At 35.3% G+C, this 27,114-nt stretch overlaps 1 protein-coding gene across 1 annotated transcript in view; it reads left to right on the top strand.

Moving 5' to 3' along the window:
* The window catches only part of LOC149782244 (uncharacterized), a 577,549-nt gene that overhangs the window by 186,457 nt on the left and 363,978 nt on the right, over positions 1-27,114 (top strand). Inside the window, exons 78-87 of the mRNA XM_089935097.1 lie at positions 4,500-4,752; positions 6,046-6,203; positions 7,989-8,165; positions 12,632-12,808; positions 14,557-14,812; positions 15,028-15,191; positions 19,464-19,646; positions 21,689-21,901; positions 24,516-24,558; positions 25,496-25,659. Of these exons, the coding sequence (XP_089791223.1) occupies positions 4,500-4,752; positions 6,046-6,203; positions 7,989-8,165; positions 12,632-12,808; positions 14,557-14,812; positions 15,028-15,191; positions 19,464-19,646; positions 21,689-21,901; positions 24,516-24,558; positions 25,496-25,659 (1,788 nt within the window). The remainder of the gene's footprint in view (positions 1-4,499; positions 4,753-6,045; positions 6,204-7,988; positions 8,166-12,631; positions 12,809-14,556; positions 14,813-15,027; positions 15,192-19,463; positions 19,647-21,688; positions 21,902-24,515; positions 24,559-25,495; positions 25,660-27,114) is intronic.

Below are 27,114 nucleotides of genomic sequence, written 5' to 3'. Positions count from 1 at the left end.
CTTGTTTTTCAGTCTTTGGCCTTTTTTTGACCAGTCTGTTTAAGTGCCATGCCAGTTTTAAGATCTTAATATTTGTGAATCATATTTTCATGGATTTGTGTGGTTTTTCAGAAAGCGACACTTTTATCTGTATTAATAAAATGGATATGTCTTTGATGGGATGTGTTATATAGTAGATGGATTGTTGTTCAGTCTGTGGCTTAGCAGACCTGCAAGCTGTTACAGTTTGAATTTAATCCTACTAAACTGACCCAAAAATTATGAACTTCCAAAATAATGTAATGAAAACATGATTATTGTCAAATCCAGCTATTGGCTTATCCAGGTTTGGTCTGGATTCATGCTTTAATATTAAATTTAGTGGATCTGGTCAGGAAACCAGACTAACTTTGCAGGAGTACCCTAGATGGTTTATCTGCCATAATTGTCATGCAAAATGCCTGAATGATCATGCTTTTATGTTATAGCATTGCATAGAAATGTCTAAAAATTTAAAACAATGTTGAAGGCAAAAGAGACAATCAGCTCCTTGAAATCTTGTTAAAAGTGAAAGAACAATCAGCCCCTTGAAATTTAGTTGAAGATGAAAGGAACAATCAGCCCTTTGAAATTTCGTTGAAGGTGAAAGGAACAATCAGCCCTTTGAAATTTAGTTGAAGGTGAAAGGAGCAATCACCCCCTTGAAATTTAGTTGACGGTGAAAGGGACAATCAGCTCCTTGAAATCTTGTTGAAGGTGAAAGGGAGAATCAGCCCCTTGAGAGATCTTGTTGAAGGTGAAAGGGACAACCAGCCCTTTGAAATTTAGTTGAAGGTGAAAGGAACAATCAGCCCCTTGAAATTTAGTTGAAGGTGAAAGGGACAACCAGCCCCTTGAGATCTTGTTGAAGGTGAAAGGGACAACCAGCCCCTTCAAATTTAGTTGAAGGTGAAAGGAACATTCAGCCCCTTGAAATTTAGTTGAAGATGAAAGGGACAACCAGCCCTTTGAAATTTAGTTGAAGGTGAAAGGGACAACCAACCACTTGAAATTTTGTTGAAGGTGAAAAGTATAACAACCTCTTAAAGCCTTTAAAATAAACAGCACAGAGATATTAAATGGAATATTCATATTCTTGGCTGTGTTTGGAAGAAAAGCAGGAAAGACAGTTGCATGCTTTGGGCATAATTTCATGTCGATTTTAGTATTGCTCATAGCAAAAATGAATTAAAGGTCATGTTGGTAGATACAGCAAAGATCCATTGACCTTCGTGGTATTTTGAACTGCATTTTTTTCTTCAACTGCACTGGAGGTTTTTAGGGTCCAAGTGTACTTTTCGAACATTTTAGCTGAACATAATGTTAACTTTCCTGCATCAGATCACACTTCTGAACTTCTCAGATGTGTGTTTTCCAAGTGGACAATAGCAGAAGATGATATTTTGCTACACCATATTGAAATTGGTATAATTACAGGAAAATATTGACTGCTTTCTGAGATGGTCTTTTAGAGTTAGACTTAGCTTGGTTTGAGTAGTTGAGGCATTAGCAGATAGGTAACCATGAAAAACTAAAACAACATCACTAACAACCTTTGTATGATGCTTCTGTTTTTGTCTTTCACTGACCAGTTTTTTAGGTAAAATGCAAATTTATGAATGTTAATATTGTAAGGAAATTTTTTTATTTTCATGGATAATTTTTTGTGTGGTTTTGCAGAAAATGAAGTTTTTGTCATTATTTAAATTAGTGAATGCAACTCTGATGGGGAGGCTGGTCCTGTTCTTCATGATAGATAAATTTGTGTTCATTGAGTCTTACAATTTGTGGTTTTGACATAAGCAGTAAATCAAGAAAAAATTATGCATTTTAGATGTTGCTAATTTAAATAAAAAAGGAGCAAGTCATGGTTATGATGTTATGATGCTGTATTATATTTAATTCAGTGTGTAAGAAGAATGTGAGTCTCCCTTCCCTGCTAGAGAGCTAGTCATGGTGCTGTATCATATTTAATTCAGTGTGTAAGAAGAATGTGAGTCTCCCTTCCCTGCCAGAGAGCTAGTCGTGGCTAGGATGTTATGATGCCGTATTATATTTAATTAAGTGTGTAAGAAGAATATGAGTCTCCCTTCCCAGCTAGAGAGCTAGTCATGGTGCTGTATCATATTTAATTCAGTGTGTAAGAAGAATGTGAGTCTCCCTTCCCTGCCAGAGCTAGTCATGGCTAGGATGTCATGATGCTGTATCATATTTAATTCAGTATGTAAGAAGAACATGAGTCTCCCTTCCCTGCTAGAGAGCTAGTTATGGTGCTGTATCATATTTAATTCAGTGTGTAAGAAGAATGTGAGTCTCCCTTCCCTGCCAGAGAGCTAGTCATGGCGCTGTATCATATTTAATTCAGTGTGTAAGAAGAATGTGAGTCTCCCTTCCCTGCCAGAGAGCTAGTCATGGTGCTGTGTCATATTTAAATTCAGTGTGTAAGAAGAATGTGAGTCTCCCTTCTCTGACAAAGAGCTAGTCATGGCTAGGATGTCATGGCACTGTCATATATTCAATTCAGTGTGTAAGAAGAATATGAGTCTACCTTCCCTGCCAGAGAGCTAGTCATGGCTAGGATGTCATGATGCTGTATCATATTTAATTCAGTGTGAAGAAGAATATGAGTCTCTGTTCCCTGCCAGAGAGCTAGTCATGGTGCTGTATCATATTTAATTCAGTGTGTAAGAAGAATGTGAGTCTCCCTTCCCTGCCAGAGAGCTAGTCATGGTTAGGATGTCATGATGCTGTATCATATTTAATTCAGTGTGTAAGAAGAATATGAGTCTCCATTCCCTGCAAGAGAGCTAGTCATGGTGCTGTATCATATTTAATTCAGTGTGTAAGAAGAATGTGAGCCTGCCTTCCCTGCCAGAGAGCTAGTCGTGGCTAGGATGTTACGATTCTGTATCATATTTAATTCAGTGTGTAAGAAGAATGTGAGTCTCCCTTCCCTGCCAGAGAGCTAGTTGTGGCTAGGATGTCATGGTGCTGTATTATATTTAATTCAGTGTGTAAGAAGACTGTGAGTCTCCCTTCCCTGCCAGAGAGTTAGTCATGGCTAGGATGTTATGGTGCTATATTATATTTAATTCACTGTGTAAGAAGAATGTAAATCACTCTTCCCTGCCAGAGAGCTAGTCATGGTGCTGTGTCATATTTAAGTCATTGTGTAAGAAGAATGCAAGTCTCCCTTCCCAGCCAGAGAGCTAGTCATGGCTGGGATGTCATAATGCTGTATTATATTTAATTTAGTGTGTAAGAAGAATGTGAGTCTCCCTTCCCTGCCGGAGAGCTAGTCATGGTGCTGTGTCATATTTAAATCAGTGTGTAAGAAGAATATGAGTCTCCCTTCCCTGCCAGAGAGCTAGTCATGGTGCTGTGTCATATTTAAATTCAGTGTGTAAGAATGTGAGTCTCCCTTCCCTGCCAAAGAGCTAGTCATGGCTAGCATGTCATGGCTAGCATGTCATGGCACTGTCATATATTCAATTCAATGTGTAAGAAGAATATGAGTCTCCCTTCTCTGCCAGAGAGCTAGTCATGGCTAGGATGTCATGATGCTGTATCATATTTAATTCAGTGTGTAAGAAGAATATGAGTCTCCGTTCCCTGCCAGAGAGCTAGCCATGGTGCTGTATCATATTTAATTCAGTGTGTAAGAAAAATGTGAGTCTCCCTTCCCTGCCAGAGAGCTAGTCATGGCTAGGATGTCATGATGCTGTATCATATTTAATTCAGTGTGTAAGAAGAATGTGAGTCTCCCTTCCCTGCCGGAGAGCTAGTCATGGCTAGGATGTTATGATACTGTATCATATTTAATTCAGTGTGTAAGAAGAATGTGAGTCACCCTTCCCTGCCAGAGAGCTAGTCATGGCTAGGATGTCATGGTGGTGTATTATATTTAATTCAGTGTGTAAGAAGAATGTGAGTCTCCCTTCCCTGCCAGAGAGCTAGTCATGGTGCTGTGTCATATTTAATTCAGTGTGTAAGAAGAATGCGAGTCTCCCTTCCCTGCCAGAAAGCTAGTCATGGCTGGGATGTCATAATGCTGTATTATATTTAATTTAGTGAGAAGAATGTGAGTCTCTCTTCCCTGCCAAAGAGCCAGTCTTGGTGCTGTGTCATATTTAAGTCATTGTGTAAGAAGAATGTGAGTCTCCCTTCCCTGCCAGAGAGCTAGTCATGGCTAGGATGTCATGGTGCTATATAATATTTAATTCAGTGTGTAAGAAGAATGTGAGTCTCCCTTCCCTGCCAGAGAGCTAGTCATGGCAGGATGTCATGGTACTGTCATATATTCAATTCAGTGTGTAAGAAGAATGCGAGTCTCCCTTCCCTGCCAGAGAGCTAGTCATGGCTAGGATGTCATGATGCTGTATCATACTTAATTCAGTGTGTAAGACGAATTGAGTCTCACTTCCCTGCCAGAGAGCTAGTCATGGCTAGGTTGTCATGGTGCTGTATTATATTTAATTCAGTGTGTAACAAGAATGTGAGTCTCCCTTCTCTGCCAGAGAATATGATTTGCAGCCTGTCTGAGTCTTGTACTGCTGTGGACTGCTGCCTTACTGCTGCTGAAATGCTAACATCATTCCGAACCTCTCTCCATATTGATCCATGTAACCATCAAATGACCATCAGTGTTGAGAAATTAAGCTTGACACTTTCACTGATTGACTATGTATGGGGAACACAAGAGAGTTTCTGGCTGTTTGGAGTTGTCCGAGTAAAGTAAGTTGAACATATATTTGCATATTTACTTTTATTTTTTTCTTGCCTGTATTAGCATAGAGAGACATGGGTGACATATTGGTATCACATTTATATTGGTGACAGCACCATTCTCATTGTTAAAAATTTAGATTTTTGTTCAAGGTTTGCAAGTCAGATTATCATGGCATGATGTACTGATGAGACTAATTGTCTCATTCATACTCAGTGTTGACCTATGGAAGGGATTTCTCTGGTCCACAAAAACATCTCAGTGTTGCTAGGATATAGTGTTGTTAAAAAGAAACATGTTATTTCACCTTTATGGATATAGATTTAGAAATGCTTATATTTTCTAAAACAAATGTGTATTTCATTACTAAACATGCAGGAAAGATTGCACATGTACATTGAGGGCACACATGTTCATGATGTTATAGGCATAAATGATATTATCTACAGTATCACTGAGGGCACACATGTTTATAAAGTTCTAGGCATAATGCTATCATCTGCAGTATCATTGAGGGCACACGTTCATGATGTTCTAGGCATAATGATATCATATGCAGTATCATTGAGGGCACACATGTTCATGATGTTCTAGGCATAATGATATCATCTGCAGCAGCATTGAGGACACACATGTTCATGATGTTCTAGGCATAATGATATCATCTACAGCATAGTTGAGGGCACACTTATTCATGATGTTCTAGGCATAATGAAATCATCTGCAGTAGCATTGAAGGACACATGTTCATGATGTTCTAAAGATAATGGTATCATCTACAGCAGGGGTCTCAAACTCCAAACCACCCTGAGAGCTGCATGAGGTCATATTAGGTTGCCTACGGCCCGCACCACCATTGTTATCTCTTATGACACCTTGTAACACTAATCATTTTGCGGGCTAGAAGGATATGGCTTGGGGGGCCTCGTGCTCATATAGACAAACTTTATCATAAATTTATTAAACAAATGGCATACCACAGAACCCTTGTGGGTAAATATATTCACTCTTTATTAGTTCCATTGTGCTCAGATTTTCTGTTTTACTTAAATGAGGTTACATAAAATAAGAAAACAATTAAGATGAAGGTTTGAGAAAACTTCTGGATATAAAATATGTCTGTGCTAAATTAAAGTGGCTGTTACGCAGAAAATGTATTCATTTCTGTAACATGAAACAATATGTATGAACCACATAAGTAGTTCTTGTTCAATATGCAAATTTTGTACAAAAGCTTCAGGATTATCCAAAAAGGTCACTATAGTGGTCCATTGCTATAATTGTGTATTTTATTATTTCAGCTTCTCAGTATATTATTTTGAGGATGAGGGGATTTTCCGAGTTAACCTTGAAATTGCTCTCTGTAGCAGCCGTAATTCTTGTCGGACATTTACTATATTTAGCCAGACAGCACTGCCAGTACCTGTCTGCAGCACTGCTTTTGATTTTGCCACTCCAGGTAATACATTTTTGTCTTACAATTTAATGTCAGCTGTATTTTGTTGATGCAAATAGGTAGAGTCCTAACATGAGTGGCAAAGAAATATGAAAAAACAATCAGATCTATAATTAAATTATAGATGTACTGTGTGCAAATAATTCTCTGTGTGGAAGGAATGATTTTATAAGAATATCTAATGATTTCAGACCATAGTGTTTTAAATGTAAGTCTTGTAAGAAAATATATGATGTCTCAAGTCAGATTTTATTGCTTTACGGTAAATCTTGCAGATTTGATTAGGCATTTCATTTGGATGTCCAGTTCTGTATTGACCAGCAGAAATTTATGTATCATACACTCATACTGGAACTGTCACGATATGCTTATATTGTTGTTAATATTATATTTATTACATCAAGCAATATGTACACAACAAATAGAAAACATAATGAAAAGGGGCACTAAATAATAAAGAAGACACAGTAGAAGAGGAAAGGTCATCCTAGCTTCCTGCCGATTATGGCATAACTATTTGACTCAAACACAAATATTTAAGGCCATCACTGTCAGTAGTGCTAAGCAATGCTAATTTGCCTAAATGTGTGCATTGTTAAGCCCTACTGACAGCGAAACATGTTCTTTTATCAAATATGTTGAGCTGGAATCCATTTGTCAGTGATTTTGTAATGCCACTACATTACAAGGTCTTGTCTACCAAGTCATTGTAAATAAAAAATAATGTAACTTTTTAAGGAAATATTACTGTTTAATCTTATTTAATACTTAGCTTGATTTCTACTACATTTATTTGTTATTGATGCAAATATAATATGAACAACCCAAATCTGTAATATTTGTATAACCATTTACAATGTTACTGAGTTGAATTTTTTTTATACTGTTCTGAATTTTTAGATCAACAAATTGTTTACATAGTAACTTTTTTTGAACATGTTCATATATACTCATATAATTTACAGTCTTCATATTAAATTTTCTGTTCCTTTTTTAATCAAGCTGTTTCTTTATAGGTGGCCTGTGATGTGCAGATATGTTAATAAACATGAATATAGTTATTTTTGTCAGAAAATAATTGATGTAACATTATGCCTGATTATTTCTTGATGAGTATTTGGTATAGCTTTGTGTTGATCATGAGTTGTTTAATTAATTGCTTTCAACATCTCAAAAACCACCAAACCAGTTCAACTAAAACTGATGAGTGCATCCTTGCATGACTTTCATAGACTTAAGGGTGGGGAAGGACAACTGTTGCTAATTTAAGCAGAAGAAAAACATGGCAGAGATGACACAGAGATATTTATGTTTCAGAGGAGACTGATTCTGATTGACCAAGCAAATAAAAACAATCAAAATCTAAAGTTATCAGTTGGTTTGACATGTAAGCTGCGTATTAAATCAAGGACTTAAGATAGTTCCCCATTCTTGCAAATTCCCGGAAGCAACATTGTATAAATATTTAAATTTTGCACAAATGATGCTGAGCTGCAATATCTAAACAAAATTTTATAAATTGTCAAATATCCTTCTAACCCATAATTTTGGTCAACTGCCTGTACATTTGGCTGTTATGTAGGTATCAACCAGGTGAACAATCTCAGGCCCACTGGACATCATCTGATGAATTTATTATTCTCATTATCGAAAAACTATTCAAATTGTTTTTTTAAGAATTGTATATTTTTATACTACAGACACATCTCCATCATGGGGTCAGAGTGGAATGTGGCAGGGGTTTAATTGCATGAGCAAATTGCTCCTGTAGTTTTTCTTCTGTTGCAGGCTTTTCTCTCACAAATTGGCTGACAGTAAAAGGATATATGATCATCAATGGAACACTTGATAAAGTTGTGATGAACCAGCTGCTTGAGGAATTGGAACTTGCACAGTTCTTGGTTGATTTTCCATGTGACCCCACACAGCCTCCGTATTCTGGTGCAGTTGGACGACTCAAGAATAGTAATATTACTGACTCCTGTAGTTATCTGTTGAATGCAAGAAATTCTTTTATATCCATCCCCTAATATTTTTTTTTTTATACCAATTTCTATTACCCCACCAACAAAAGTTGCATGGTGTTTTAGCTTACTACCACCCATTTGGACAGTCATGTGTCTGGGTGGGCTGGAGGATGCATGTCTGTTTTTGTTTCCAGATGACACTGAATGTTTTTCACCCCAACTTCGTAGATGTGTTTGATTGAATCCAAGGGAAGAATCCAATTGATTTTGTGGTCAGTCACTCCTAGGTCAGGATCAGTGTTGCTGGAAATAGATTTTCCTGATACATTTAATTGTTAGTTTCCAGTTAGTTTCTAGTGAACAGATGTCAGGGCAACTTGGTATTTATTTTTTTTTGTGACCAGGGAAGAACCAAAGTGATTTTGAGACATGTATATTGAATACAAATTTCATTTGACCTTTTGGAATATGAATGTTTCATCAGCTTGAAATAGGAAAACTTGCTGTTGATAATAATGCATAATTCTGTGTTTCAGAATCACCACCTTAGTTATCAAATCCTACCAAAATAATATTTGATCTTTTCCAATTCATAAAATCCTAATTAAATCCTCACATTTTTCAAAGCAAATTCAATAAAATGAAAGCCTAGCTCCTATCTCACCAGTAGCTATATATATATATATATACACACACACACACAGATGGTCTAAATTATGGAGATTAGGTTGGAGTCACTGTTGCAATACTTCATGTTACTATCTTATGCTTTACCTTATACAGATTGAATTTTAATTGCAGAATTTTGTTTATGTGACAAATTGTGATCCTATATTTTAAGAACTCTATTTGTTTTACGTTTACATTTTACCAAATATTATACAGAATTTTAAAACTTTTTCATTTATTTTTTATTTTGTAGACCTCATGTTTGATTGAATTGCAATGGTTTGCCACCCATATGCTTTTGTGCAATTCTTCATTGTTACATTTTTAGAATATTCAGTTATTACCATAGAGACTTTATTGTGCTGAAGTTCCACAAATTGCTAATACAGACATACATACATACATCATTTCCAGACAGATACTTGAGCCTTATGTGAATCTTTGTACATGTGTGTTCATCTGCCCATCTGCAGCATGCCTATGGCCCACAAGTGGACAGTAACCAATAGTTTGAGAACCTATGCTCTAGACTACATGGATACAGATTTTTATACTAATGAATTAAAAAGTTTTGTGGACCAAGAGTACGGCTTAAAGTTTGTACATTTAATGCTTGTTCATGATGCAGAATAAGTGTGAAGTGTCTGCACAGTGATTTCCTTCGTTTTCTTATACTTGCCATTTTGGAATAAGAGATTTTACCTTCAGCTAAATTAATTTAGAATCCAAATCAGTCAGTATGTGATATTTATAATTTATAATTTGATGTAATTCTGCGACTACTTATTTTTTTAACAGAATGTCCACAGCAGATATCTAATTTGCCCAAACTGATTGGTACTCCAGTGACATGTGCAATCTCAGAAACCTGTCTTGGTGTTGAGTGTTGTATAGAGGTGCCAATGATTGGAAAGAACTTGCGAGTCTACATCAAAGTGGACCCATGTCTGTATCGTATCCAGATTGGTATAGAGGCATGGGAATTTACTCTGTCTCTCCTGACATACAAGTGGGGAGAAGAGGAACACTACTGGCTAAAGGGAGTGATTCGAGTCAAGTAAGGACCAGCTTGAACCACCACCTGTTCTGATGAATACAATATCTTTTCTCCTTCAGCTTCTTGTATTTTATCTTTCATATAGTTTGCCTGTTTTGTTCTTCACTGATTATTACATTCATCTTGATATTTTCACTTAGCTTTTCATATCAGCAATGTAATGTGATATCAGTATTTTAAAGTGAATATTAGGCATTTGAGATCTTGCATAAAAGTGTTGTATTGGAATGTGTTGATCAATTTTGATAAATTTTCATGTTAATATTCAACATTTCATGCATTCCTTTGAAATTATAATTAACTTTAATACATACCTTATTTCTTGTTGTAAAGAAGGAAAAAATCATTAAATAATATGTGTATGGCAGAAAGAAGAAAACTAGAACTAATGAAGAACTTTAATATTACTTCAGTTTCAGCTTATTTGACCTAGAGACAGAGAGGGTATATCTTGTGAACTTGGCTGTCAGCCTGTGTCTATCCAAAGATAAATGTGAATTTTCTGCCCCAGTGTTTAACAACTCCCGTCTCCCCAAGCCATTGTGTACCTGGGATGCTGGATTTGTTATGCCTGGTATTGTTCTTCTATCCATATATATGTTTTTCTGTCCGTCGGTCCACATATATGAGTCTTTCTGTGTATCTTGGAATCTACACCTCTCTCTAGATAACTTGTGCACAATGGGGTCCAAAAACATAGACCACAGCAAAAGAGAGACTGCAGGCTCCTGTGAAAAATAAAAAAAGGGATGGAAATTGACAGTAAGATGAGAGAAGGCATGAGATTACATTGTTTGATCCTCCCTTTACACTTGCCTTGGGAATAACTATCAGAAAAAAAGCATCTTTGGTAATAAAGTAGTCCACATTTAGTTATCAGTTACCTTAATTTTCAAGATGGCCAGTCTTTGAAAGATTGTGAAAAACAGTATTCAGAAGGTTTCAGTTCACATCATGTGTATATCGGTGAAAACAGCTCATTACATTACTGATTTTTGTGTATCATTGTTGATACATTCTAGTGTAATTGTTGATTCAGAACAGAACTATTTTTTTATTTAAACAAGATAGCCTTGTTCATTTTGAGAAACAACCATGTCAAAGCATTCTTGTATTTAATTTTATATTGCTCTTAAAAAAACTTTTAATTTGCAATTATTTTGTCTTTGAGGACAGATCTGAATACTAACTTAGAAAATTCAGTTATACTGCAAACTTTGGGTTTACCTTCACCACAATGAACCCTGTCTTTAATGCTAAGCTAAATGTGCATTGTTTGGTTCCTTTGCTATCCATGATCACATTTAGTGCTGTTCCATTTAGACATCTCAGGCAAGGCATTTTTAAATATATATATATATATATATATATATATATATATATATATATATATATATATATATATATATATATGTCAAGGTTTATTGATTGCACAGAGTTCATTATAAAATGAAAAGAAAATTCTAAATTGCATCTCTGGGTGGGTACTCCACATTAAAAGTGCCTTCCCTGGGTCCCAGGTATGTTTTACTGGAACAGCCCTTATGAACGATTAGGATAAACCACTGATTAATATTATATACATTCTGTGATATTACTTAACAATAATAATAATAATAATAATAATAATAAATAATAATGATGACTTTATTTAAAGAGGGTGACACAATTAGTTGCATAGAACTAATCCTCCTGGTGGCCCTCTATTATATGCATATTTATATTCCAAGTACACACACACACAGTAACACACGCAGCATTGATAATAAGCTATATTTCTATGTGGACATAATTAACAGAACATTTAAAAGAAAGTAATGAGACAACAAAGTGGATGGTTAGTGAATTTATACTTTAAGTTGTAATGTATAATTTGTCAAAGCAAACATGTTCCACTTTTCATTATTAGATTATAATCAAATGCATTTGTATCTTCTCTAACTGCTTTTGGGATTTTGTTCCAAATTAATGATCCTGATTATTGAAAACTTTTCATAAAGAGTTTATTATTTGTTTTTGGGATGGAAAGGTGGTCAGCAGAAACTGATTTTAAATTGGGAGGGAGTCTTGCCTTTTTTTCTAGCATGATTCATTAAGATGTAATGGGCATAAAATAGATGAGCTTAAGGGATGACCTGTCATCCATTGTCCATCTGTTATCTGATATCTGATATCCATTCATCAGTCACCACAAGTATGCTATTTGCTACTCCACCAAAACTGCTTGGAGGATTGTCATGAAATTTTGCACACACATGCATTCCATTTTCTAGTTGGCCTTATATAAAAATTGTGCTGATCTGATGTTCAGTATGGCTGATACTGTGGCCATCTTGAAAATATTGTCACTGCTCTTTTGAGCTGGAAAGTAAGATCGACATTGAGTTTTCACCAGAATTATTATGGAATCTGGGTGGAAAGTTGTACAGACACTGGATTTTTATGGAGTCTGGTTGGAAAGTTGTATAGACATGGGATTTTCATCAGAACACCCATATTATCAATGCATTCATTAGTACTCCAAACACATGAAATTAAGGTAGTATTTGTATTTTTATTTTATTTTTCTATATATCTTTTGGTAATACAGCAAAACCTATCATGCAAGTCCACCCCTTTTGCCAGCAAAATGTGGTCTCTCTAGACCAGCACATTTCTTATAATAAGGTTGTGGAAAGGACCAATTTAAAATATTAAGGCCCAGCACTGTTTAAGAGGAATATAATTTTCTGTTTCAGGCTTTGATCTGACAAGTTGGCTTTCCAGCAAAGGTCTTGCAGTTGGACAGGAAATGGGGTCTCTGGTCAAGTCCAAGCTGTACCAGGATCTTGGTATTGCATCCTTCATGTCTAAGCCACAGTGCGTCAAAAAAGAAGGTGTTTATGCCAACGTAACATCAGATGGTTGGAAGCATGGTAAGTTGATACAAGATGTTTTGTTTGTTCTGTGGCAAGATGAATTTACAGTGAGACATGTCAGTTAGGACTAATTATTGAGTTTACAAATATCAATCATAATGGTTCATGCCATTTCTCCTTTAATGCTTTCAGCCATTTATCAATCATAGATATAAGTGCACTTTCTTGAGTGATTCTGTCAAAAGCTAAAGACAGTTGTCATAAATAAGATCACATATATTCAAATAGTTGAGAAAAGAATCATGTACATGTTTGTTTGTTTTTGTAATTTGGAAAGACAAGGAAGGATAGAGATTGGTTTTCAGGGCTGTTCCAGTAAAACTTACCTGGGGCTCAGGGAAGGCACTTTTAATGTTGGTTACTCACCCATGGATGCAATTTAGAATTTTCTTTTCACTTTAATCTGAACTATGTGAAATTAAAGTACCCTGGCATATATTTGTATAAAACTGCCTTCCCTGGGCATGTACATGTCAACTATTTGAATATTTATGATCTTATATTTAAATGGAATAGTCCTTAGTTATTTACCTATCTTTTGTTCCAGCTTTATGCAATTGTGTTACCTTGGCAGTTTTCCATGTCAGTGGAAATTTATTAGACCTAATACTTTATTGCAAATAAAAGTTATACTATAGCAGGTGCATCTAACTTTAGTAGCCTTGGTCCAGTCATGTCATGTCCTTTAGCTTTACAGTCATCATTTTAAAAAAATATATTTCATTACAAATTCAAGGGTAAATGCAAGTAATGTTGCAACTTTCATGGGTTAGGAATTGAATGTAATGAAAGAAATACTAATGTTTTATACAGTAATGAACATTTTAATACCGTTAATGCCTCCTTGAGTTCCTCTAAGAGCATTGATATAAATCTCATGAATTTTTTTCCTGTATTACTAAGCCTTCCCTTCTCAAGAAGGAAAGACTTAGTAATATGGGAAAAATAATTCATTTGGCTGCATATTACTCCAGAATAAAAAGCTATGCCCTAATTAGTTTGTATTCTAGTTGATATAAACAAAGACCTCAATGATCAAATAAAAGGGAATTGGGTGGATTTTATTGGGTTTTTTTTAGGCATAGAGCAACTAGTAAATGAACCCACTGAGTAACATTGATCTTTAAAACCATATTTATACCAATAAGAATGAAAATTTTCTGGAAGTAATGGTTTGAAAGATTGGTTTAAATGACCACTTTGCTATTTTTCTAACACATAGTCAAATTGGTAAATCAAAGAAAAATAATATGCTCACTTAAAACCCCTGCACTTCAAGTTTGGTCCGCCATCCCGGGCAGCTCATGCACATGTAAAGGCAAGGTGGTTGTCTAAGCTAAGTGGTTTTCTCTTGGCTCATTAGTTTCCTTAGAAGCAAAATGCTAAGCCAACACTGGGTCCAAATTTCCTGTCTCCTACTGAATGTGATAATTAAATTACAACTGGAGCTGGGATAGCCTAGTGAGAACATGCTCACTTAGCACCTCTGAAGTCCCAGATTTTATCCCCCAGCTCTTGCACGTGTGAAAGCAAGGTGGTTGTTCAACTAAGTTGGGTGGTTTACTCTGAGTCAATTAGTTGTCCTTAAAAAAAATGCTAAGCTAACATCTTAGATCTCATATATGATTCATATTAGTTGCAAGGACCTGGTGTAGAATCAACTTAAAATTAATATTGTTACTACTGCCTAAAATTCTAGTGTAGTTTTGAATCATAAATCATGGAGTAATTGTTTTCTTCTTCAGATTGTTCCAGACCAATATCTTTACAGCCTCTTCCCTCGGACCGCTTGACGTGTCACATTGCAAGCACATGCAACCAGGTGGACTGCTGTCTGGATATTCCAGAGATCGGCGCCTCCTTCTCACTGCTTCTTCGTCTTGACAGTTGTCAAAAGAAACTGACTGTTGGAATTGATAAACTAACTTATGACCTTTCACTACTGAATGATTCAATAGAAACGAAAAATCATCTTTACTTGCTTGGACTTGTTAAGCTTGAGTAAGTTTTACTGTTAAACACAATTTTTGTCCTTCACCCCACCCACCTTACTCTCATCTGTTTTCCTTCTTTCATTGTTTTTTTTTTTAAATAAAAATATTTATTGGTCTCTAAACACAAGCCATACTAATAATTTTCTTAACTTTTACAAATGCTGCTGGATAAAACAGCTTATTCAGTTTCTTGAATTATCATTCTTACTTCCTTTGTTTCAGCTATGAAATTGTAGACTTGATCCAGGCCAGGAAATACCTAGTCAGTTTGAATACAAGTTACTGCCTGTCGTCTGCTTCAGCAGGTTGCCACACAATCAAGCTCCTGGACAGAGCAGAGATGCCTAATCTTCTCTGCCAGTTGGAATTGAACTTCGCTGTTCAAGGTTTGGATTTAATTTCTTGCTTAGTTTTTCTTTCATTGTAGCTATTTTATATATGTAAAGTAAGTTTCACACATCTGCTGAAACACAAGTAAAATGGCTCAGAAAGCTTAATTTTGGATAAACTATTTATATTTGTTGCAGGAAGAGATACACTCTACATCTTGTAGCAGTAAATACAGTTCCTTCTATATATTAAAATTTAAAAATATTTGCAAGATCTTTTGCAGTTAACATAATAAAATGTCATGATGATCAACACTATTAACAGCTTTGTGATATTTTTTGCATTCAGTTATTAGTTTTCAGTCTGTTCACATCATGCTCCTTATTAGATTCTAAAATGACTTCTCTGGTAGCCTAGTGGTTAGAACATCTTCCTCAGATGCTGGAGATCGCAGGTTTGAACCCTAGCCAAGTCATACCAAAGACTTTTAAAAATTAATAATACTAACAGTTGCCTTGCTGGTCACTCAGCATTGAGAGGTGAGTATTAGGACTAGCCAGCCTGGTGTCAGGATAAAGTGACTGGGTGGAACATGATGCCCCAGTGCTGGACATCACTATAAACTGCCACACTGCAGACATTTTAGCAATATCACTGAAACATTGTTAAAGCTATGTTAAAAATCCAAATCACATATACACATACACATAGATTCTAAAATAATTTTTTCAGTTACTCACAAAGACTATTAATAATAGAAAATATCCTAAGATAATTTTCAGCTTTGCCTTGAGATGTTTGATAAATTTGTATAACAACTTTAAGACCATATGCTCTTTATTGTGATTTTCAAACTCATCTAACATTTTTAAATGAACTTTCTAACATATGTGCACTATGTTTATTATTTTCTGACATTTCCTTTCCGCAGTAGGTAGAAGAGTAAATATTGTTATGTATATTTATTTTGTGTACCTGACCTTTATCTGTAATTGAGGATAGAGTTTTGGTGCATACCTGATCTTTGTCTTGTTAGTAAGCTATCACTAGATTTTTTTTAACCTGGGTTTGAGTTCTAGACCCAGTCTTGATTATGACCTTAAAAGATTCTAAAATTAAGTTTGTTTACGACTTAGGGTAATTTTGATGATTGAGATTTATCAAAAAAGGTTACTGCAACATAGGCCAAGTGGGGATATATATAAAGGTTGAGGTGAACAAAGTTTTTTATTCCCATCATAATATCAGTCTTTCTGGAATCAGTTTTATTTGTTTTCATTTATAATTTGAGAGGAACTTATTTAAATTACTCATTGGAATTAAAAATTGATCAAACCGCTCCGGTGGCTTAAGTGGGTAGAGTGTCTGCCTCGGATACAGGAGGTCACGGTTCGAACCCAATATGAGTCATACCAGAGACTTATAAAAATGGTACTAGCAGCTGCCTCACTTGGTGCTCAGCATTAACTCTTTAGCTACAGCTGTTGTGCAGTTTCACTACTGCTGAGTGCTATCATATCAGTTACTGAGACTACTGACGCTGGTTCCTAGGCTGAATACTAGAGCATTATCAAGGCTGACTACAGAAACTGACAATGAAAACATGGTTACATTTACATTCATTATTTCTTAGTTTTTGCTGGATTTCAGTGAAATAAAAAAACAGCTTACCTTGTATAGTGTCTGTTATTCATACATTTCCACTTTATATACTCCTACATCCTATCATACAAGAAATCCCAGTCATGTAAACTGTTTTGAATCCCACAAAATAAATCCAGTATTTACCTATGTACATATAAAAACTTGAATGAAATCCACACTTACAAAGTTGAGAGTGGTACTACTCAAAACAGTCATTATCCACACATAACTGTTGTTGGCATTGTTTGTTGCATCCTATGAAAACTTCATGTCTCCTCCCTTCCCTTACACACATCTTGCATCTTCCACATTTTGGGAACCGTCCTGGCCAGTGCCATAAACCGTCAGTATCAACATTTGACAGAGATTTTCTTTTCCTACTTACCTGAAAGCCAGCAACCATCTGTTTGGCCAAGTTCATTCTGAATTCAAGCTGTGTTCTTTTCTTCTTTTTGTCTGGACTTGGTTTTGATCTGATGATTTGGTGACTCTTTCATACAGATCAGGGCATTACATATCGCTGCATCAATGAGAAACCAAAAACGATATTATTCCACCATTTCTTTGCTTTACAGCAAGAACTGTACTGCATTCTCTTTTAGTCTGCAATATCCACCCCCACCCCTTTGTTTTTTGAATACTCATCTGCAACTTTTGGGCAAGTTACTTCTTTTCATCAGCCAGTTTTTTCTTTTTTTAAGTATATTGGATAGCTGTGTGGGATCCATGTTGTTAAATAAAATATGGACAATTTTCTTGTCTTTCCAGACAACACAGACCAGAGTCTCTTTTTGCGTGATTTTCATATCCCCCTGGCTATTTAAACCACAGTTTTTCTTTTTAAATTTTCTGGCATTATTATCCTAGTTCCTCAGACTGTACCACAGCAGAAGAGTCTATCACCACTCTAGATCCTAATCCTTCTTCTGTCACTCACCCTCTCTGTCCATTGGGCTTTCCAACATTTGAAATTCATGGATGTAGCCGGTTTGAGGATGGGCTCTTTCCCAGACTTTAATGCCAAATTTTGTGGGTTTGGCTGGCAGATATTGCTTAAATGACAGCCTTTCTTTATAAGCAATCATGCCTTCATCAATTGACTGGTTTTTGGGAGGGTCATAATTTTCCAGGAATTTATGCAAAACTGTCGTATAAAGGTCTTATATGGAAAACCTTGTCATGTCCTGGTTGGCCTCTGGGTGGGTTGATGCTTGTGTCGCTGGCATGGAAATATTTCCCTATTTTTTTCAAATCTTTCTCTTGTCATGATTTCTGGTATTCCTGGGATCCCTAAATATACAGATGTCATCCTGGCAATGGAATATTTGAGTATCTGCATAATACTCGTGACGATGTATATTCCATGATATGCCCACATCTCCGTGATGGTGGTTTCATACCATTGCAGGTCTTGCTTTTGATCCCCTATATTCTTGGCATAATTGTTTGTTTATTTCACAAGCTTTTCCACCAGACTTTCAGGAACAAAGTTTGAGGAAAAAATCATTCTCATTGCTTAGTGGTCCAAGCTCGATTGTGGAAGCAACATGAGAATCAAAATCAATGATCTCGAACATGGTGAGGTCATCACTCTATTGTGCAAGTGGGACTATGTCCTCCTCGTCATCTCATTCAAAATCACTTGCATCTGGTGTTGAAACAAGACTAATATCAATATCCAATACGTTTTCTAAGAATCATCCAGTAAACTATTTGATATCACTTGCACCGATCCCTTCAAAGTCGCTCATATCTGAATCAGAATCCATTTTTGTTTATCTCAACCACATGTGTTTCGTAGAGTGCAGAAAGTCCTTACAGTATGTCTAAATTTAACCTCTCAGCTTTTAAACTTGTAGCAATATGTTGAGTAAACTCCTCTCACTGATTATGTTAATCAAAATTATGTAAACTTCTGTACTTTCAACCAATCAGTGTTTAGTTAACATAACAGTCACTTGCACATAGATGCGACACTGGGGTTTCAATTACTGCTGAACTGTATGCACATAAGTGACACTGGAGTAGTAAATGAGGCTTATCAACACTGCATATATGCATCAGTGGGGTTCAGGAGCTATTTACAGGTGATGCTTAGATGCGGCAGTCATAGCTAAAGGGTTAAGAGGTTAAAGTTAGTACTTGTCGGCCTGGTGTCAGGATAATGTGACTGGGTGGGATATCAAGCTACATTTCTGCTGCATTATGACCCAGTGCTAGACATCACTATAAACTGCCACACTGCAGACATGGTAGCGATATGACTGAAAAATTTTTTAAAGCTACATTTAAAATCCAAATCGTACACATACACACACACACACACAAATTGCTCAATGACTTTCCTGACAAAATCATTGCTTTGGGATTATTGTGAATTCACTCAGAAACATTCCATATTTTATCATTGTGATGTGTCAAGACTGTTGGTACATCAAACTATCGAAGGTTGTTGGTACATCAGCACATTCAGGACTAGATAGAACCGCTAGGAATATTTGTGATTTAATTCACAATACTGTACATTCCTCATAAATGTTCATTTTATAGATTAAAGAATTAAATTATTCGTTTTAATTTTATTAAACTTTTTGCTTCCGCTTTTTCTGTTGCCTAAAGACCATGGAGTTGTAAAAATACACATGACTAAAGTCAAGAGTTACAGTTTTGTATACTATTTTCAGACTTTTCCTTTACACTGTGGAAGAAACAACAGGGTCTACCAATTATAGGGAATCTTGCTGGTGATGTGTTAGACATGTTGCTAGAGACACTGGGTCTCTCTCCATATTTGAAGAATCCACAGTGTGATAGGGCTGCCATGGCAACAGCATCATCGGCAGCACTTGATCATGGATGGCTTATGGGTAAACAGTTTTACAAAATAATTTCTTTCATGCCAACTTGACTATTTCTTATAATTTTTGTAAATACAATGGATGCAATTGCTCATTATTCAGAGAACAACAGTTTTATAATGTTCTCCATGTGTTCCAGGTTGTTTTATGTGATATTTTTGTTTTGTCAGTCACTTGTATCATCATTTTGGTTTCCATATGTAGTCACTTGTATCATCATTTTGGTTTATGTATGTAGTCACTTGTATCATCATTTTGGTTTCTATATGTAATCACTTGTATCATATTTTTTATATGTAGTTACTTGTATTATCATTGTGGTTTCTATATGTAATCACTTGCATTTTTGGTTTTTATATGTTGTCACTTGTATCATCATTTTGGTTTATATATTTAGTCACTTGTGTCATCATTTTGGAATATATAGGTAGTCACTTGTGTCATCAATTTGGTTTATATATGTAGTCACTTGTGTCATCATTTTGGTTTATATATGTAGTCACTTGTATCATCATTTTGGTTTATATATAGAGGTGACTCTCACAAAAATACTTTCAAGACTCTTAACATTTTGATAATGTTTGTGCTGCATTGAGTGCTTTTACATGCAGACTTTGTTCATTTCTTTAAGGAATTTTAAAAAATATCAATGTAGGAATTGAACTTGAAGGAATTAGGGTAACCACACAGATTTATCACTACTGCCATCTCCATTAGGGTTGTCCTTACAGGGTTTGATTCAGAATTAATTAGCTATCAAACCTGTATTAGACAGTCTTACAGCATTTTTACAGTTTATTTCTTCCATGTTGGTAAAAACAAATCTTTGCATATGATAGATACGTTATTCCGTATAACTTGAAATAAATTTGCCTGTCACTGTGCTCCAAATAAGTAGAGCTATTTTGGGATTCAGGACTTCACTAATCCGTATTGTTTAAATTGTGTATAATATACCCATCATCATCATGCAGATCATGATAGAAGCTACTTTTCACAAAGCATTGTATCACATACAAATATTGTTACCTATAGTGCAAGTCACACAGGTCATGTAGGCATTCAGCACTGTTTCAGTAATGGTGTCATTTTTTAGAATAAGATTGCATGTGTCTTTAAGTGGCAAGTATTCACTTCATTTGGATTCTTATTCATCCACATTCCTTTGGAAGATCATTATTGAGACTCCCCGAAAAGTGCATACGGCAAAATCAATGTTAAAGTATGCTGCCATTTTAGGACAAAATGAACCTAATGGTGTGATCTAATCTAGATTAAATGTTGCGCACTGCAATATCACAATGAAAACTATGCATATTGATAAACAAATTTGTACTACCCTATATCATGATGATACCTGTCAACGTGCTCTTTTCTTGACCCATGTTTAGTACCATTGTAAAAGACCATATAGATCGATAATTTTCATCTGGAAGTTTCTTGATCATGGTTTAGTACAGCTGAACATTCAATATTCAGGATTGAATAAACTTTGGTTAAAGAAAGTTGGTGTTAAATTTTAAAAGAACAATTTATATTTAATTTAAAATGAGTCAGTGCACATACATGACCCATGTGACATTTATTATAACAATGCTTATCTGAAGGGAGTAGATGAACAGAATCAAAGGAAAAGAACAAAAAGAGGAAGACAAAAAAATCATTTTAAAAAAAATAATTGTTTAGGGTATATAATTACATCATTGGTACAGTAACTTCATCTCAGTGCTTGATAGTGCCTTGTTTGATTGTTGAAGGACTTTGGCTGATGTGGAATTTTGGGATTTGTGATATCCAGTGTCCTTTTGCCATCAAATTTGATGCAATACATGCACCTAGATTTAGTTACTGTATTGATAATCTACATGTATTGTTGCTCTCTGTTATGTTTTTATCGTTTGGAACAAAAGTTGGCCATTGATAAAATAGTCATTGAATTTTGGTACCACTCTTCAAGTGAGTGTAGGAAACCTTCATATGGAATTATTTTTAAATCCAGTTGCCAAATCAATTGGCCATTCATTTAAAATCTTTTTTCTTCACCATTACAGAGTGTAACAAAATCCAGAGACCAGGCAGTCTGGATGGTAAAGCTACAACCTGTAGAATGGCAGATTCTTGTATGGGTGTTGAATGTTGCACAGACGTAGCAGCTATTGGCAGATCCTTCAGTGCATATGTCTACATCGACCCCTGCAACCTCAGGATGATGGTGGGCATTGAAGACCTCCAGTTTAACATCTCTTTGTTCAATTATGAATGGAGTAAGTCAGTTTTCCTTTCTTAAAAATATTGGTGTATAGTGCAGGACTGTAGCAACATGCTTGCTTAGCATCATCATGGTTCAGGTTTGAATCACTGGATCAAACATGTAGTTGCCCATCACCATGAATACATTAGGTACACTGTATTTTTATATCACTTTGATAGACAGAATTGGTATACCTCACCATGAATCTGTTAGGGACACAAAATGTTACCCTTTGTCAGTCCTGATAAAATATTGCATTTAGGTCAGTTGGCAGGCATTATGGTCAGGCATCCATTCATGTTCCATGCATATGTTTCTGGTTTATTAGCATGGAAAGGCAGGTGTTAGATACCATTAAGACGTTTATTAGTCTGTGTATTTAATAGTGTCTGTATTTAAGAAATTTTGTTGCACTGAATGGTTTTTTTTGATACATTTGAAGTTGATAATATATTTGCACTGTCTTATGTTTTGCAGTCACTTTGCATGAGCTCCAGATTGCTTCTCTGACATCATTGCATTTGCCTTAACAAGCAAAAATATACCAGTCAGTATTGCCTTCACAGTGTAACATTTGTGCCAAGTTTCATGCATTCATATTTTGTTTTTTTACCCAGGTTTTTGTCAGAACTTAAATAAATTCAACAATTATTATTTGCTTATTTTTTTCTCTGTTAACTTTACATTGTCAGAATTGCTCAGTATTTTACGATATTGCCACACCTTCATATTGTATTCACGTGCCTTAACAAGCAAAAATATACCAATCAGTATTTGTGCGCCCTTCACGGTGAAATATTTGTGCCAAGTTTCATGCATTTGAACTTTGTTTTATAAGCCAGGTTTTTTTCAGAACTTAAATGTATTCAGCAAGTATCATATGCTTATTTTTTTCTCCGTTAACTTTACATTGTCAGAATTGTTCAGTATTTTATGATATTGCACACCTTCATATTGCATTCACGTTCTATTGTAAACAAACAATGGATGCAGATGCTAGCACTTTTGATTTTAAACAAATCATGTACACTTGCATAGTAGGCACTTTACATTTTGATTAATGAAATTTGTTTCTGAATGAAGTAAAGAAAATGTTTTGTGGGCTGCCACATACCAGCAGATTTGGCACATTCTGTGTTAACTATTTTGATACAATGTTTTGGATTTAGGCTAGCTATACAGTAGATGCCAGAAAGGGTCCATACAAATAACATACAAGTGACAGGGCATAAACTATCTTCTTTAGCTGGTAATAAGAATGGCAAAAAATATACTTAGTTTTATATCCTGAATTTTCTCAAAATGTACTTTCTTAGTTCTGCAAATCCGAATTGCATGAACCATGTCATGCATTCTCAATCTTGATTACACATTTTGAAATTGTACTGTAATTTCGAATATAAGTACAATTACATGCTCCTTACTGTACTCAAAATGAAATAAGCATTAAATTCCATAGCATCTTTTTGATAATTGCAATTGAAAGACTTCATATTTTTCCCACATTATGATTTAAAACATTCAATAACAGAAACACATTTGCAGATGTCAACATGCTTCTTCCTTGTTTCTTCAATCAGGGTATTTCATGTGGATTTTTTGTTGTTGTTGTTGTATGGTTTAACACCATTTTTCAGCACACGATAGGCTATACATGACGGCCAGTATTAATGGTGGAGGAAGAACCCAGAAAAACCCTGGAAAGAACCACCGACCCACAAGAAGCTACTGGCAAGTTTTCTCATATGCCCACATTAGCCAAATATGAGACTTGAACCCACGCATACAGAGGTGAGATGGCAGTGATCTATAACGGAGAACGCTTTAGACCACTCGGCCACTCAGGGCCCCATTTCATGTGGAATTGTCACATATAAATCCAGTCCATAATCACAAAATTTCGTAGAATCCACAAAAATACCAAAATCTGTTCATTCCAGGTCAGCTGGAAAACTTGTTGCAGTTATGTGCGCATTAATGATGTTGTTGTTTAGTAATGATGACTCTGTGCTTGTGTATTTAGTTTGGTATGGCATACATTCATTTACTTTGTTTCTTGTAGTGTATTTTGTTAATATAATTAAGCATTAGGTAGAATAAGAAAATGAGCATATAATAAAAAGGTTACTACATTTGTATGGGAAAATATGAACTCGTTTTGTTGGATGGATATACTGCACTCCCAGGTTGTGCAGTATTACATCCAAAATTTTTTCTTGATATTTTCCCATACAAACGCAGTAACCTATAATTATGGCCATGTGCTTCATGCCTGATTCCTTTAGCGGATGTATGCATTATCAACAATTGTTTTTATCAAAGCACTCCTCAGGATCAGGCTTGTCAAGTTTCTGTTATCAATGTGCCTATATTCCTTGTGTCAGCCACTTATGGCTACATACAGTTATTGGACATTCTTTACAACCCTGTAAACTACCCTGAATCTCTCTCTTCAAAAGGTATTCATATAGGCAAATTCAGAGCTCAGTTGGTACAGTGTATTGTGATAAGATTTTACCTCATTATGCCAAAGATTGTTTCACATGTACAATATTCCACCTGTCAGATTTTATTCACAGGATATTCATTATGTAAGATTTTAATTTGGTTTTAATCTTATTTTTCAGATAAAAATGAAAAGCTGTATCTGTTTGGTGTAGTGAGAATTGAGTGAGTATATTGTATGTGTATGTACCATGCTGCGCATTAGGTCTATGGCAATTGTTGTGCTTAAATTTGTATCTGTTTGGTGTATTACTATGAGTTAGGACTATGGAAATTGTTATACTTAAGATTGTATTTGTTTTGTGTATTACTGTGAGTTAGGACTATGGTAATTGTTATATTTAAAATTGTATCTATTTGGTGTATTACTGTGAGTTAGGACTATGGAAATTGTTACACTTAAAGTTGTATCTGTTTGGTGTATTAATGTGAGTTAGGACAATGGAAATAGCTATACTTAAAGTTGTATCTGTTTGGTGTATGACTGTGAGTTATTACTATTGTAATTGTTATTCTTAAAATTGTATCTATTTGGCGTATTACTGTGAGTTAGGACTATGGAAATTGTTTTACTTAAAATTATATTTGGCGTATTACCATGAGTTAGGACTATGGAAATTGTTATACTTAAAGTTGTATCTGTTTTGTGTATTAGTGTGAGTAGTTACTATGGTAATTGTTATTCTTGCAGGATACATGAATTAATTGTTGTAAAATTACATAATACAGACTTAAGATGTTATATACATTGGCACATTCTTTATAATTGGCAAACTGATTGGAATGAAAAACTCAACATATAAGCTTTGTGACATCAAACCCATCACAAGTCCCTTTAAGGCACTCATGCTTATGCTTCTGAGATATCTATGGAAGGAGTAAATAATGTTATGTCCCATCATGTCACATCATGTCAATAAAAATTTTGTTTTCAGTATTCTTTAAGGTTTTTGGGGATTGTTAGAAATTTCGAAATTGCACTTTATAAGAAAAAGATCCAGGTCCAGTTTGAATTTCATTGGTTTCTGATATTTTTTATGGACTTACGGTTCCTGTTTAGTTTTCCTTGCTCAGCTTGAATTGTTTATTCCTTTTTATCCAGCTTCCGTGTAGAAGACCTTCAGGCAGACCGGATGTATTTAGTAAACATGGAGTTGAATATTTGTCTGGAATCGCGTGGCTACTGTCAGTTGTCCATGACCATCTTCAATGACACCTTGCTTTCCAAACCTACCTGTAGATGGGACAAGGGATTCCTCAAACCAGGTGATTCATGAACTTGATGCTGTATTTCTCTAATGATAAGACCTTATCCAGAGATTAACCCCCTCCCTCTTATTTAGATGAGCCTGAAAAATAACATTTGTGATATCCTTACACTTTGGGTTTACCTCCTATTGCAACCACCCCTCTGCAGGTTTGGGTTTGTAGAATAGGCTTCATGCAGCCTCCATGCCACAAGAGGTGTGTAATAAAGACAGCTTGTTTGCAGTCATTTGTGTCCTGTGTTGGTGGAGGAAAGAATGCTGGAAGGTAGGAAGAGGAGAGGCTGGACATTGTCATTCCAATGCAAGGTGTGATGAATCCAATGCTGTCATTTACAGCATCACCTTTCATATGTCACCATTATGACTGAAGGAAAACTGATTCTGCTATGGCATCAGGGAGTACTCAGATCAGGCGTTTCATAAGCTAAATGGCAAAACCATGCTCAAATATAAATCCCCCTTTCCTTTCAAATACTCCTGGACAATGGGAGGTAACTTTGGGGCTACCTTTATATTATTCTGTCTCCTTAAAGTTTAATTTTTATATATTTGTGTTGGGACCCTTGTGAGCTAAAGTGTAATTTGTAGCCTTTCCCAGTTTGAAACTATTTTGCAAGAAAATGCTACAATTTGTTCAGTAACCATGTTATACTGAAGAGGTATGTCACTAATCGATTATTATGTTTAATCAACAGAATCACATACTTTCATGTACTATCATTTGGGGTGAAAAAGACCTCCACTTATGCAGAATGTCTAAGAGGAGCAATATAGTTGTTCTTTTCCTCCTACATATTTTTAAAGCTGCTGATAAACAAAAATAAAATAAAAGTTTAGAAAAAATAAAATTCAGTATTTCATTTATGTGTTGATTTCAAAATAAGACATTTTGGATGCTATAGTGTCAGTCAAAATGATACTTGGTGTTGAACCTGTGAATTCATTTAATTGTTGCACATTTTGCAATTACTTTCTTGGCCAGTCTATATTTGTGATATCTTTGATAGATTGGGCCTGAAAATATGTGATAAATGCAGTGATTAAAGGTTTCACTAAGACGAGACCAGTTGAACACCTTGGATTGTGTTTTTCACTTCATTCTACACAGCATCATGAATTTTATCCTATCTGTGACTCAGTAACCTTTCCAGTCAGGATCATTAAATGTAACTAAAAGTACCTAATTTGTTTCACAAGAAGTATTTTAAATATACTATGTACTTTTAGCTACATATAATTATGCTGACCCAAAAATTTATTGAGTTACAGATAGGATAAAACATGCGATGCTGTATGGAATTAAATTATAATAATTTCTGGTTTCTTAAATATTAAAAGTATTACTGTATGCTATTTCAGATTACCAGCAATTGCATCATTAATACAAAAATGCATTTTTCCGGGGGGGGGGGGGGCAGTGGAGGGGAAGAGAGATGAAGAAAGAAGGATGATT

Source organism: Sinohyriopsis cumingii, chromosome 15 (genome assembly GCF_028554795.1).
Source record: "Sinohyriopsis cumingii isolate HCF-2022 chromosome 15, ASM2855479v2, whole genome shotgun sequence".
NCBI lineage: Eukaryota > Metazoa > Mollusca > Bivalvia > Unionida > Unionidae > Sinohyriopsis > Sinohyriopsis cumingii.
This window is presented reverse-complemented; position numbering and strand designations above follow the sequence as displayed.